The sequence below is a fragment of the Diceros bicornis genome, chromosome 3, assembly GCF_020826845.1.
Source record: "Diceros bicornis minor isolate mBicDic1 chromosome 3, mDicBic1.mat.cur, whole genome shotgun sequence".
Lineage (NCBI taxonomy): Eukaryota > Metazoa > Chordata > Mammalia > Perissodactyla > Rhinocerotidae > Diceros > Diceros bicornis.
Window position 1 is genome coordinate 77,244,125 of NC_080742.1, and position 15,428 is coordinate 77,259,552.

General features: G+C 46.5%; 1 protein-coding gene across 1 annotated transcript; it reads left to right on the forward strand.

The window, feature by feature from the left end:
* Positions 1-1,503: 1,503 nt before the first annotated feature.
* On the forward strand, positions 1,504-14,152 carry LOC131400010 (tachykinin-3-like). The gene is made up of 3 exons (XM_058534674.1): positions 1,504-1,630; positions 13,648-13,760; positions 14,021-14,152. The coding sequence occupies exons 1-3, from the start codon at positions 1,504-1,506 to the stop codon at positions 14,150-14,152; spliced, it is 372 nt and encodes a 123-aa protein (XP_058390657.1).
* Positions 14,153-15,428: the final 1,276 nt, after the last annotated feature.

The window sequence follows — 15,428 nt, forward strand, 5'->3', positions numbered from 1 at the left end:
GAGTCAATTAATTCTATCCAAGCCAGGATTATACTAAATAAAGGATGGCAGCACTAATAATGAAGATACTGGTTTATGCCTAGGTGCTTGCATTTCTTTGGATCTAACTCTAACTACATATCCTATTTTAAACTGATTTTTTAAATTCTTTGTTCTTGATTATTTTAATAAAAAGCTCTATTTTAATTTATTTAAAGAACACCATGCCACTAGAAAAGCATGCTTCAGTTACTAATGCCTTTGGGGAACTTAGCAATTCAAGCCCAGCTAACTATCTCTTGGCAGTTTGTTCTAAGCACAGGCAAGGAACCTCAAAGGAAATAACAATCTGTGGGGTACTAGTGATGTGAATCTATAAAGTTCTAGTAACTGTCATAATGCTTGATCCATACTTATTAATAAACCCCACCTAGAAGGACAAGATTTAAAAGCCTGAAAATACCCATAGCCAATGTGCTAATGATAAGTAATAACAGTGAGATGGGGATCAGACACGGCATTTCCCTGGGGTGATGCTTCTGTGCTTTAGGCAAAAATGGGAGCAAATGATTCAGGCAATATGGCCAGAGGGAGGCCCAGGACTTCTGCCAGCCCCTGCTCCTCCGGCTCCATTTGCTTGGATGGAAGGGATGAAAGGAATGCTCCCCCAATCCTCACACACACACAAAGCACTGCAAGTTCTGCACTAGTGAAGGCCTTCTGCACAATGTCAAGTCAGACCCCTTGGAGGTTCCAAGAGCCAAGGGAGATCCTTGGGGTTCTGAGATATCCTAGGGCAACTCTTTTGGCTCAAAGATGTAGAACAGGAGACACTGGGATCCCAACAAAGAGAGGGCAAACTGCCCTGTGGCAGAAACACATATTTCTCACCAAATATCCCTGTGCTCACCCACATTCTCAGCCCTCTTATTGGTTGGGGGCCGTGTGGCTGATAGCAGAAGTGATAATGGTGAATCTTGTCTAATCAGTTGAAGGCCTGAAGAGAACAAAAAGACTGACCCCTCCCCTGAATGAGAGAGAATTCTCCAGCAGACAGCCTTCGGACTCAGACTGGAACATCTGCCCTTCTGGGTCTCCAGGCTGTCAGCCCACCCTGCAGATTTTGGGCTTGTCAGCCTCCATAACCACCTTCTTCAATTCCTTAATATATCTATATTTTCAATTGGTTCTATTTCTCTGGAGAACCCTGACTAATACACTTGCCCAGAGAAAAGTAGAGCGGATCTCTGGGCCCGAGTGTGGAGAACGGATGGGAGCCAAGACACGGGCATCTCAAAGGGACCAGAAACCCAGATCCACATGCTGCCCCCTCCATCCACTTTCCACAACATTACCCCCCCACACACACCTTCCAGCAACCAGATGTTAGAGGCTTGGGGCTTTAGGGCAAACTCCCCCAAGCCTGCCCGCCCCAGGTCACAGCCACCTTTGCTCTGTGGGTCCAGCCTCCATGGTGGAGACAGCTCCTGGGCTGGAGAGCAGGGACTTAGGTGGTCAGGAGACATGGACAAGTTGTTACCCAGTACAACCTCAGGACCCTCTCCTATAGAAGGGGAAAACCGCATCAGCCTCTCCTGCGCGCGGGGATGCCGGGAGGATGAGCAGAGAACGATGTATGCGAAAGTGCCTGGTGAGTGGACAAGAGCTATGCAGATACGAGGTGCTGTTACCCAACAGTCATTCATTTCACAAACACGCTTTCTGCCAAGAACTGTGCTGCGAGTGGAAAGCCAGGCTGAAAGATGCAATCTGTTCTCAAGGAGTTCTCAGTCTAGTGGGTGAGACAGACAAACGAGGGATTACAGTGGGGTGTGGTGAGTGCTAAAATAAAGGCATTCCCAGGTGAAACTGGAGCACAGGGAGGGACTCCTTCCTCATCCTAAAGGGGTGGGGGAAGGCTTCCTGCAGGAGGGGACGTCCCTGAAGGATGAGCAGAATTTAGCCAGATGAAGAAAGAGGGGGAGGGTGTCCAGGCAGAAGGACCTGCAAGTGCAAATGTTGGAGGTGTGAGAGGGTTTACACGTTTGAAGCTATGGCTTGCAGCCACCAGCAGCCAAGTTTTGGGCCAGAGAATGAGGAATAGTGGACAAAGGTATAACTCAGAGGATGTGGGGAGGCAGGTGGAGCCTGCTCCCAGCTTCCATGAGGACCACGCCCTGTCAACACATCATCCCAGCATCAGTGTCTCTTCCTCTCTGCTGACACTGCCTAGGACCAAGAAACTACCAGACTTGCCCTGGCCACAAGTCACAAGGAGGAACCCCATGGAAACTTCTCCCCCTGCACCGCATGCAAGGATGTGCACACACATGTGACACTCAGACACAGATACACAGCAAAACATGCTCAGAGATACACACGGGTGCACAAATTTAGGATCTTGCCTGAATTTCCTAACAAATATAAAAGAGCACACACACCACACACTCACAAACACACACGAAAAATGCAAGGTCCTGCTCAGAATTTGCCAACACAAAACAAGTGCTGTCATAGCACCTGCACCTCAGAACTGTATCCCTGATCTGCCCAGGGGCACCCAATGCCTCCTCAGCCAGCCAGCTCTCCCTGCATCCACGCCCCCAGCCCCATCACTCCGCTCCTGGGACGGCTGTGCTGGGTTATTTGCAAGGTGAACACTCAGAGCTTGGGAAGAGTAAGTAGCAGTTCTGCTGTGCTTTGCAACCCGCCCCTCACTCTCTAATTCTTTTTTTCTGGAGGACACTTAGCAGTAAAGCCTGATTTATGAAGTCCCTAAAGATTTGAACTTTCTGCAGAATTGGCTGCAGCTTCTAGTGGGTTAGAGTCTAATTGGAGTAGAGCAGAAGCCAGGAGCTGTGCTGGGGAGGGTGAGGGAGGGAAGGAGCCACAGCCCGGGAGCCACACCAGGCCAGGGTCCCCAAACCGCCTTCCTCCCCGGCAGGGAGCTGAGAGACACCCAGAGTGTGTGTGTACGTGTGTGTGTATGTGGGTGACACAGGGCAGAGGATGAGTCCAGGAAGGCAGCGGGGTCAGAAGATCTGTGGTTCGAGTGACCACTCATCATTGCTAACATTCTAGCCAAATCCAAAAACTCCCCAAGCTCTGGAGGCTCCCAAGGTCACAAGATCAAGTCCAGCCTAAGTCTACTCTACCCTCCATCTTTCTCACGTCCTGGGCCAACGTCCACCCTGGGGTCAAACATTCACATCCCTTCCCCAGCAGGCACTCCATGAGGGCCAAAGAGGAATTCTGTAAGGGCAGAGAGAAATCAAAAGTCAGAGGCTTAACTCTCCCTGGTGAAAATAATGGAAGAGACTTCCCCACCCCCACCCCACTCCCTTCTTAGAGCATTTACTTTAGAAAACTTAAAATTGGAAGTGCTTTCTCTGTCTCTTTGAAATGTATGTAAATCTTTTCAAAAGCTAAATAAGCCTCTTGCCAGCTTTTACCCAGGTGTGTCTTTCTCAAGGACCTGAGAACTACTTCTTTGAAATGTAATCATCGGGGAAGCCATGCCCCATCTCCTAGTTTCTGTGGGAGGGTAGGACCCTAACTTCAGCTCCACGTTGCAAAACTAGCTCTTGTCATCAAGAGGTGAGAAGTTTATTTTTCCTTTGGGTGAAAGCAATAAGCAAACACAGACGGCCACCCCAATAACCAGGTGAATCTAGGATGAACTGTGCATGACAAATGTGCTGTCAAGTTCTCCTACCTGGTGGGTAGTAGCTGCTTATCTATAGAAGAGGGAGATTTCTTTCTGTCTTTGCAATCTCTTAGCAGATGGCCTGTGATGTGCATCACATTCCAGTTTAATGCTTATTCAGTGAGAAACTGTTTTCTTCCTCTTCTACCTCCATGGAAAGGTTTGCTGGATGGGAGAAGAGTTTGTTTTAAATTCTATTCCCCACCAATCCCATGCTCTCCTAAAGAGAGTTCACAGCTATGCCCTGCCCAGGCCCTTCAGGAGGAAGGAGGCCCCAGAGTAGAGCGGGGAGAAGCATGCAGGCCCTGATGAGGCCAGATCCTGCAAGGATAACGGAGCCTGGGCATCACCTGGAAGAAACAAGCTCAATTCCACCCTGGACTGGGGGCAGCCTCAGCGCTGGCCCGGGTCTCCCAGCACCCAGCCTGCCCTCCTTACAGGGCTATTTGCCCTGGGTTCACCTGGCTCTCTTTCATGCATTGATCATTAAACTTCTTTTGTTTTCCCCTTCCAGAATAGTAATCCTATTCAGCAATTCTTTTCTACTTTGCGTACAAAGCCCACACGTAATAGATGTCCAATGGAGGTTTGCAGATTCTGTTTCTCTCTATCTACTGAGTCTTTTTTGTTCCCACAGTGAACCTCATTCATCTGGACCCCATTTATGACAATATTTTTTACCTTTGTAGGCAAACACTAAAGTGCATTTTGCTTTTTCTTTGAAGAAAGATTATGTCAAGTAAATCTGTCAACGAATTTGCTGGGAAGCGTTTAATTGACTTGAGAGTAGGAATTTTTTGAGCATGTAACGACTACTTTGCATACTGAATTGCTGGATGTTGATTCTTTTTCTCCTCCATTCTCCCTCCCCACAGGTAGTTAGGAATCCAGCAAAGGACAGGCCTCTCCTCACCTGGTCTCTGCCCTCGTCAGGCTGGGGCTGGTGGGCTGCCTAAGGGCTTGGCCCGGAGGGGCCATTTGGTTTAAGCCTCTGGAGTCTAATTCTGAACGCTGGCTGCTCTTTCATTGCCTGGGGAGCTTTAAGAGGATACGTGCCGGGGCCGGTCGGTGGTGTAGTGGTTAAGTTCGCGTGCTCAGCTTCAGCAGCCCAGGGTTTGCAGGCCCGGATCCTGGGCGCGGACCTATGCACCGCTTATCAAGCCATGCTGTGGCGGTGTCCCGTATACAAAATAGAGGAAGATGGGCACAGATGTTAGCTCAGGGCTGATCTTCTTCAGCAAAAAAGAGGAAGATTGGTAATGGACATTAGTTCAGGGCTGATCTTCCTCACCAAAAAAAAAAAAAGTACTGATGCCTGGCACCAAGCATAGCGAGTCTGATTTTATTAGGCTGGGCTGAGAACTGGGCACCAAAGCCTCTGATGTGCAGCCAGGGTGAGAACCACCCGGATGGGAGAAGGAGCCCTGACTTCTCAGTCAGACTGACCAGAACTAGAATCAGGACTCTGCTGGGTGACTTTGAGCAGGTTAATTAACCTCTCTGATCCTCAACTGTCTCATTTCCAACATAGGAATGGTGTTACCCACCTTGCAGGGTTGACTGCAGCTGACACACCTGGTGGCTTCCTCCACTCTCCTGGCACAGCATGGGTTAAATGTCTCAATTACTCTCCCTCGTGCAAATTTATATCAATAATTAACTGCTACCAATAAAAATTCAGGTTTTTTCAATAAAAAGGTGCTTCTTTTTGGGACAAGGAAAAGAGGATGCCAGTGCCTGCCTGTCCTCCCAGTCTTTGTGAAGTGTCATGACAGCAGCTCCTTAACTCATAAAACCCTATTTCAGGGTGCTGATACTTTTGAATCAAATTTCAGTTAATTAAACCCTCTCTGAAATTCACTAGGGAAACTCTTTGCATAGATTTAAAGTCCTGCATGCTTGATCTTACTGTAAATAAATTAATTCTTTTCTGTTAGAAATAATCACATTTGTATCACAATATAAAGATGAAGTAATTTGTCTCAGGAAATGAGTCTCAAACTTAAAATCGGATCACATGGGTTCTGGACCATTCGTGTGCCTTCGGCCAATGCCCCTCACCTCTCCTAGCCTCTGTTTGCTCAACGAAATTTCAGACTGAGATTCTGACAAATGGGGTTGAAAATACTGCTGCTGCTATGCAGGGTGTGTGATTTCATAGCTCGTGCCTGATGCCGACATCAGCAGGCAAAGACGCGGTTTCACAGCGCTGCAGGCTGTGACCAAGAGGTCTTCAAAGAACCTCCTTTTCCCAAGAGCGCCCTCCCATCAGACGTTCTCAACCTGCTATTGGTACCACACTCTGCCAGGTGTAGAGAAGGATGAAGAGAAAACGGATGTGGATTCTGCCTGCCTGCCCTCAAATAGATTGTGGTTTGGAAGTTCAGGTAAGTCATACATGTAACTAACTCTAAAGCACAGTAGACAAGGTGTCCAGCTGGGAGTCAGGGCAGGCTTGTTAGAGGAGGTAGTGTTTTAACTGTGCCTTGGGGAAGAACGGAGTTTAGATAATGGGGCAGGAAATGCCTTCCTCCCAATGTCAAGGATGCAAAGGAGCCCAGATGTGAAGGGAGAAGTGGTTTGAGAGCAGGGGGTATAAAGAGAATTGATGGGAAATACACGTGACAGGCGGGCAGGTAGCTCCTGGGGGTCTCAGGTTACTTTAGGGTATTCCTAGAGGTGAAATCGCTGGTGGAAAGGAGTGCATATTTTAAGGCGCTTGGGACACATTGCTCAAGTGGCCTCCAGGAAGGATGTTCCAATGTGCACTTCGCAGGCAGGAAGATGCCAGCAGCCTCGACCTGAAAATGTGGGACAAGGACATGCAGGGGTTGTGCGTTGGGGTGGTCAGTTCAACAAACATTTACCAGTCACTGGGTTGGGTGTGGTGGTGCAGAGATGAACAGACATATTCCTGCCCTTGGGGAGCCCAGTCTGGTGGGAAAGACAGCCCAGGGTCCAGCAGTGTGGGCAAAGCTGGGGCTCCCTTGAAAGCTACAAGTAGTTTTGTGAGCTGGAAAGAGTGTTCTTTCTGGGTTTTTCCTCTTTGAGGCACCTCACTCACCTCCGCAGAGTTACTTACACAGCTCTGCCGATTCTGGTCAGGTTACCTGGCTCTCCAAGGGACAGCTAAATTTCCCAGCTGCACCCCACTTTCTGCCGAAGTCCTTATTCCAGCCACTGTCCTTCAGCATTGAGGGAATTTCCAAGGCGCTTGGTGGCATCTGGCCAGCTCCCTGCAAGTGGTATAGCTCAGCCTTCTCAGGCCTGCAGGTGGGAAAGCCGCCATGGAAACCTCATCCAGGGAGCCCTTGCAGGAGGCATTCAAGGCCTTAAAATACGCAAACCTGCTGACCCCGCTTTTAGAAATGATCCTAAGGAAGTAAGCAGGAATATTTGCAGAGCTTTATCTATAAGATTATGCATGACAGCATTGTTCATGAGAAGAAAAAAAATCGTTGAAAATGATCTACATTTTCAGCCATGGGAGATTAGTTAAATAATTTATGGCATATTCACACAATGCCAGTATTATAAATTACATCATGGAAGACTATTTAATGACATGAAAAGCAAGTTTAAGAGAATTGAAAATATCACATTGCAAAACAGTATTACTGTATAATTCTATTTATGGTGGAAAAAAGTATGTATACACTTATCTAGAGACACAAGGAAGAAGAGGAAAGTCATGCATAAAAAACATAAAACATTAGTGATTTCAGGGTAGTGGGATTATAAGAAATTTAAATTATCTTCTCGGGATGTTTTCTACAAGAAGTATTCATTACTTGTATAATCAGAATAAAAGATACTCTATTTTTTAAAGTGACATCTCCCCAGGCACAGGACGATGTCTCCCATCTAAGACACGCCTAGGCAGGAGCTGGGTGCTGGGTGCTGGGGAGCCACACTGTTGGGCACAGGCTGGGCCTAGGCAGGTCCTCCAGAGCTCCTGGGTGCTGGGGCCTGCTGCTTAACCATGCAGGGTGCCATGCAGCAACCCCGCTTATGCAACGTGCTGCAGGAGAAATGCGCTTGGCGGACTTCCCTCAGCTCTGGGCATACAGATCTTCCCACTCCTTGGCCCCGTTACAGGTCGTGATGGGACAAACCAGGACTCAGGCCTGACAGTGCCCACTCAGCTAGGCAGGCACACTTGAACTCCTTCCCTCCCTGACTGCTCAGCTCATACAAACCAGGCACCTTCTTGAGAGAACCTTCCAGACTAACCCTATCCTGCAATGTGCTCAGAATGCCCCTTCTCTAAGTAATAATTAACATTTGTAGAGTGGCTACATTTTTACTTATAACAACCCGAATTATCCTCACAGCAGCCCTATAAGGTGGTGCTGTAATGCTCTCATTACGGATGAGGAAATGGAGGCAGAGAGAGCGTCAGTAACTTACCCAAAATCATACGCTTATGAGTGGCAGAGCCAAATTCAAAATCAGGCAGTGCGGCCCCAGGGCCAGCCCTCAGAGACACCATGCCATACAGCCTCTCTGGCAGACAATTCATGTCACAGTCGTGTTTCCATGGTGATTTTGAGTTCTTCCCAGATTTTTCTGGAGGGTCACTGAGAAGGTGCTGCATACCCAGCACAGCTACTATTCCAACTGCAGGAGAAGCGGGTGCATCCTACTGAGCTAGACTCTAGCTGCTGGAGGCGTGTCTACAGGGGATTGTGCAAGTCGTCTGGTAAAACACCTCTGTGAGGGCCAAACATGGGGCTGGAGACTCTGGAAGCCTCATGGTGCATTAGATCTGAGCCTTCCGTAGGCTGCTTCTCCACAGCATCTTCTCAAATGCCTGTTTAGCCCCCCGGGTACCTGGGAAGGGTCCAGCTCTGCACAGGATCATGGCCCGAGTCCTTCCACTCCAACAGAGAAGAGAGATTAGGTGAGAGGAAGAGCATGCAGCCCTGAGGGTGAGCCTGTTGGAGTCGACCTCTTGGCTGTCATTTCTTTCTTCAGAGTTTCCAGGCTGGATTCCAACCGGGGATGTAAGAGGCCGTTACCAAGTCTGGGCAAATCAGCCCAACCATATTAACGAGGGTTATCTCAGCGTGGTAGGATTAGGGATGACTTTCTTCATGGCTTTGCTTCTTTGCATTTTCTAATTTTCTGCAATGAACATGATTATTTGGGCAATTAAATAATTAGAGGGAGGGAAAGTTAGTTGCTGACTGTTGCTCTGTTGAAAAACAGTTGCTCTGTTCTTCACAAGGCTCTTTCCTGAACCTTCTGTAGACTGCTGAACTCCAGGGTGTCTTCTATTTCATGTGGCTTCCTCAGAGCTCCTCCTGACCTTTACACCTCAAGCTCCCATCCCCACCTTCTTCTTTCACACCCTCCAGCGCACACTAATCTACTCAAAACCTTGCAGATTACACAGCGTTTCACAGGCTTGAGCCTGCTGGTCCCCACAACCCTGATTTCATGAGAAGTCATTCTCCTGTCTTTGAAGTTGCTGCCTGGAACTACATCTCCATCCTTGGCCCCTCACCTGGACTTCAGCCCCAATTAACTGCAGGACATCTGCAACCAGACGTCCTAAACAACCACGCTGACGACAAGCATCTCAGTCCCCTCCTTCTTGCTTCCCTCCACATCCAGTCACACCTCGCCCCCTTCCAGTTTCTTTGTCCCTTCCAGCAGCACCATCATTGAGTTCTAGGTGGGAAAGTTTATAGAACTATAACCGCTTTTTCCTCCTAGGGTTGGTCATTCAGTTAACAGGGTTGGTGTTCTTTTCTTCAAAATATCTCTCAGGTCTTTCCTTCCTCTGTCTCCCCACTCCCCCTCACTCATGCTGCTGAACCATTGCTGAGCGCCAGGACTAAAGCCTACTTGTTTTTGCATCTCCAGGATCTAGCAGAGTGCCCGGAACATAGTATGCCCTCGATGTATGCTGCTTCTTTGAAAGAATGAACGAAAAAATGGGTGCAAAAAATAATCTTTTATAATTTTTCTCCTTGATTTTAGTTTTTTCCCTGCAATCCTTCTTATATTTCTCTGCCAGTTGAATGTCCCAAAATGGTGACTTGACCATGTGAATCCCCTCTAGTGACTTTAATGGCTCCCGCTCTCTGTCAAGGACTTTCAAAATCCAGGCTCTCTTTGCCTTTCTTTGTAAAGAATTTGTTCTCTTGCCCCCTGGGGCTCCCCACCAGCCGACCTGGCCCCTCAGGATCCTCTCATGGCCCTCGTCTGGTCGCCTTTTCCTTTTCTCTGCTCAACAACTTAGCCTCCTGTGCTGATGCTTACTACTGACTAGTTTTTTTATGAGTTCAATGTGGTGTCCTCTCCTGTGGTGAACTGATTATGGTAATAGTCCCAATCTCTTCATGCCTCCCCTTATTGTAATCTCCTCCCACAGTGACTCCGGGCTTGACCATGTGACTTATTTCGGTCAATGGGAACACAGCAAATATGAGTTAGCAGAGACTTGAAAAGTGCTTGCACATTGGGGTTTTCCCTCTTTTGCTGCTCCTGGGAACCCAGGAACTGTCACAACGTAAACAAACGCAAGCTATCCCAGTTACCTGCATCATCTAAGCTGACAGCCAGCCAATCACAAGACATGAGCAAGGCTGTAGACCCCTGTAGACCCCTCTAGACCCCAAGCTGACTGCAGTCACTGAGTGAGCCTAGCCAAGACTAGCAGAAGAACCACCCAGCTGAACCCAGCCCAAGTTGCTAACCCATAGAACTATAAGCTAAATAAATGGTGGTTGCTTTAAGCCACTAAGTTTTAGGGGTAGTTCGTTATGTAGCTCACTGAATCTGTAAGACTTCGTGTTTGTTGACTGGAGGAAGAATGCTGTAAAGATCACCTTTTGACACTCCCAGGTACAACTACTGACATCCTAATAGAGGTTTGAAAACATCCACTAAAAATGTTGGTTTATTTTTTATTATTTTGTTTAAGAAGGTCCATAGTGGAGGAGGGAGAGGGGTAGGAGAAAAGGAGACAAGGAAAAGTCAAGAGAAGAAAGGCAAGAAAAAAAAGACAATGTAACGTAACCAGCATGGATCCTTCCTGCTTGTACAAAGCCCAGCCAGGACAGTGGTCAGCCTGAAGCACCAGTGGTGGCCTGGCTGAAGGAGGCTGGACACATTTGTCCAAGGGACTTCTGGATTCTCTCACCCACTTCCTCCAATACATGTGAAAACACACGCCTTGCAAGACTTTTCCAGGACTAGCGCATGGCCTGTAACTATCTACACCCTAAAGACACGGCCCCTGGCTTTCTCCTTTTTATAATGCCACCGACTCTAGCATTCAATCAGTCTGTGGAACAGATGTACAGCAAAGCTGACTTACCCACCCAGAGATCAAACGAAACCCCCGCCTCCTTAGCTAGCCCTGGGCTCTATTCACCAATTGAGAACATCCAGCCTGGGGGCTGGGGAGCAAAATCTAACATGCTTTCATTTGCTGAGCCTTTAGAAAGCGGGGACATTTAGAGTCCTCCACCATAAGGAGCAGCCCCTCTCTAAGAAAGAGCAGGTATGAATGAGTCAGCGTTTGGTTATGGCTGAGTCTGTCCACCTTCCACCATCCTCCACTAAGAAGGCCTGTTGGAAGCTCAGAGCCTGAGCCAGAATCACCAACATGAAGCAAAATGAAGTGAAAGTCAGTTTCTTCGAGAGTTGAATTAATACAATGGATCATGTATTAATGAAAAAAATCGTCAGGCAGAACTAGAGGAAGTCGATAAATAGGTTAGACCCAAGAGTGGGAGGACTTGCAAGTGTGAGTGTGATCCCGTGGAAGCCAGCGGACCTCACGGTGAGCTCTCTGTCCATCTAGGTCATTGCTGGGTGGCCTGAGTCCCTGGCCCTGCTCCACTTTGTCAAGCTGCAGTCTTCACCCTGGCCTGCCAGAAGTGTGTTAACAAGAAGTCACTGTCATATTTAGTCAGGCATTTATTCCACGGATATTTAGTGAGGGTCCACTATATGCTGGGTACTGCTGAAAGCTAGGAATAGAAACGTTTGGACAAAGCTTCATTTACCAGTTTATAAAGCCCTCACTAAGTCTCAGGCCCTGGGCTGGGACTGGGCAGACCCAGTCTTGACCCTCATGGAACTTACATTCTCATGATGGAAACCAAAAAACAGACAAATTAGAAATCAACTAATTGATTGATTATAGTTTTTGATTGGTGCTATGTGGAAATACACAAGGTGCTCTGACAGATAACAACAGGGAGAACATCAGTCAGCAGCAGAAAGAACCCAGACCATTCACGCATCTGACTAGCACTGTGCCAGGGGCTGGGAACAGTGAGGTGAGTAGACATGGTCTTTGCCCTTGGGGAGCTCACCCCTAAGAGGCCACGTACATAAGAAAAGAAGCAATCCAGTCCACACACACACACACACACACACACACACAAATATTTAATTTGGGAAAATAATAGACCCATTATTTGACTGAATTATCCAGTTACTTTTTAAGTCCAGTCTATAGGCCTGTGTAGACTCCTACTACCAAATATGGGTTGAAAGGCATATTTCACACAAGAGAAACTGCTTGGGATTGCCTAAAATCAGAACAGAGATTCAACCTTTGTATGCCTTTCTTCTCCCTCAACAGGGCACCACCAGTTGCTCCACAAGCAGAGGCTCTGTGAGGCCACCATCAGACCCCAGTGCATCCGCGTGCACCATGCATCAGCTCATGGCTGCCATCAGCCAGAACTGCAGGGGCCACTGTGTCTGAGGACTGTGGGATCTAATGATCTGGGACCTGGAAGAAGGAAATTTGTTTAAAGATGAGGACAGACTAGGAAAACAAAAACTTAGGCTCTAGAGTCTGGCTCTACCACTAACTTGCTGGGCAAGTCCCTTGACCACTCTGAATCTCAGGCTCTCATCTGTAACATGGTTCTAGACCTGCTCTACCTCTTTCTGTGGGTTACTGTCAAAATCAAATGAGATCATGAAAATGCTTTGAAAAAGTAAAAGCAGTATTCAAATCCAAAGCGCTAGAATTACCTTTCTGTTTTTTTAATTATGAAGGTTGTCAGGGTTCAAACAAAAAGGATTTTTAAGTCTGACTACTTAATAATAAACTGAAGTCTGTTGGAAGTTTGATAATACACCACAGATGAGTAGAGCGAGCACTATTTGTCATGTACCTAAGAGCCATTTCTCCTCTCCTTCTTTCAAGCTCACAGAACCCCAATTCCTTCAGGTAAGGACAGAGCTTCTCTTCATCTACCTTGATCTACCCCAGCCCCAAGGGAAGGATTGTGATTGGTCTAAATCAGTCACGGCCATCACATTCCATTTTGCCAGTGATCGGTCTGGAGGTGGGCATATGTCCCAGCTCTGGTTAATGAGAAATAAGGGAAAGTCTGACTTCCTTTCCCCAACCTGAAACAGAATTTCAAGAAGAGAAAACCTTTGGCCTCTGCCCTGTCCTTCCTACTTGGCACTGGTGTGAGAACGTGATGCTGAAGGGGTGGCATCCATGAAGCAATAGCGCAAGGACACAATAGAAGAATAGAAGATCAGAAGGAGCAGGATTCTTGTTGGTGCCCTGGAGCTACTGCACCTGCCCTCCTCCAGGCTTCTGGTTTTAAGAGATGACTAAATGCTGTTATCGCTTGAGTCACTGTTACTTGCAGCCAACTGCATATGTAAATTGGTGTAATCTCTAAGGAATGTAACTTGGCGATTATATTTCTGTTTTGAATGTGTATACTTTTTGACTCAATAAATCTACTCATTAGAATTTCTCCCACAGATATATTCATACAGGTATATTTAAATATATGGTATATCTAAATATATGAGTCACATCATTATGTATGTAACAATATGGTTAGATTGATTACGGCACATCCATAAAATGAAATAAACGCTGACTTTAAAAAGATTAGTGCAGGAGTGGATTGGATGTGAGCTTCCTGCCTCAGCCCTCTTTGTTTCTCTCCTCTGGAAAGACTCAGATCTCTACCAGCTGCCCCCATCGTTGCTCCAGAGACTCTATGACAGCTCCTCAGTCTCTCTGGATGGATTGCTCAAAATGCTGAGCAAGGGGCCACCCCATGGCCTAGTAGTTAAGTTCAGTATACTCCACTTCGGCAGCCCGAGTTTGGTTCCTGGGCACGGATCTACACTGCTTGTTGGCGACCATGCTGTGGCAGCAACCCACATACGAAATAGAGGAAGATTGGCCAGATGTTAGCTCAGGGTGAATCTTTCTCAAGCAAAAAGAAGAAGGTTGGCAGCAGATGTTAGCTCGGAGCGAATCAGGAAAAAAGAAAATTGCTGAGCAAGGCTAGCGTGGATCCTAAGGAATCATTACTTCCCCAGAAATATGACATGCGTGACTTCTTTGCGAGACTTATGGGCAAGAGGAACATCCAGCCAGACACTCCTATTGATGTGAACCAAGAGAACATCCCCAGCTTTGGCACCCTCAAGTATCCCCCCAATGTGGAATGAGCATCACTTCTGGACTCCTGGGCTGCGTCATGAAGACACTCTGTCACACTCTCCCAGTCCCCAGGTGCATGCACTCCCATTCCCTTTCTCTTCTCCATCCTTGTAACACTCCTGTGCTTTGACTCTTTCCCCATCTCTCCACCCCATCCTGACATGGAAACTGCACAGTGATCATCCCCAATCCCAGCGGGCATTGACTATAGATTCTCCTGGAATTTCTGTATGTCCTACATTAAAAATATGACGTCTCTCTCTACTCCTCAACAGTAAAGGATTTTTACATATGAAAAAATAAATAAAAAGATTGGTGTAGCTCTATATATACTGGTAAGAAATGATATTCTAGATCTGCTAAGATATATGTATGCTGGTAAGAAATGATATTCCAGATATATTAAGTGAAAAAAGTGAGATTAATAATGGTTGAAGCTGGATGATGGTTACATGGAGATTTGTTATGCCATGTTTTCTTATAAATGTGTTATGGAGATTAGAAATTTTCCAAAATAAAAAAATTTAAAGGCAAGGGGCAGGAACAGTAGTGTGGATAATATGATATCATTTGTGTGGGTTTTTTTTTTTTTTAAGAAAATAGATGTATGAAGGAGAGAAAAAGAATATCCATGGAAGGACACTCCAGAAACTGGATATTCTTTTATAAATTAATAATTTATTAATCAGTCAATGCAAAAATCAGGTAGGTAATGGAGAGATAGAGAGACAGACAGACAGACAAGCAGTCCACATCCTTGCGATGTGGTCTCAAGTGCTCCTTGATGTTCAGGCAATAACTCTGGTCCAATCCACCCTGCGACCCTAAAGAAGGTGATACTGAGACAAGTAACCTGTGGCTGCCAAGGCCCCTGCAAATAAGCTAAGGTCTCACTTAGAGCCAAGTTACAAAGATGTTGGGTTCAAGGAAAACTTGATTGTAGTGAGTGCTACAGACCATGTATGAAAAACAACACAAAACACCATTTCCGTGGGAGGTAAAAGATTTCTCTTTAAAACATAATTCCTTTGCAGACGTTTTTTAAAAGCAGAAAAGTACAGAGAGATTAAAAATCATTCCTAATCTCACCCCCCATAGTGACAAGGTATACTGATGTGAATGTGTGTGTGTTGACACATGTATAATCAGAAGACACATACCATTTTGTAATCTGATTCTTTCCACTTCACGAAATATAATTATTTTTTCTACATCATTAAATATTATTTTACAACATAATTTTAAATGTGTGTATATTGCTGTAATGTGGCTTTTCAGTTATCT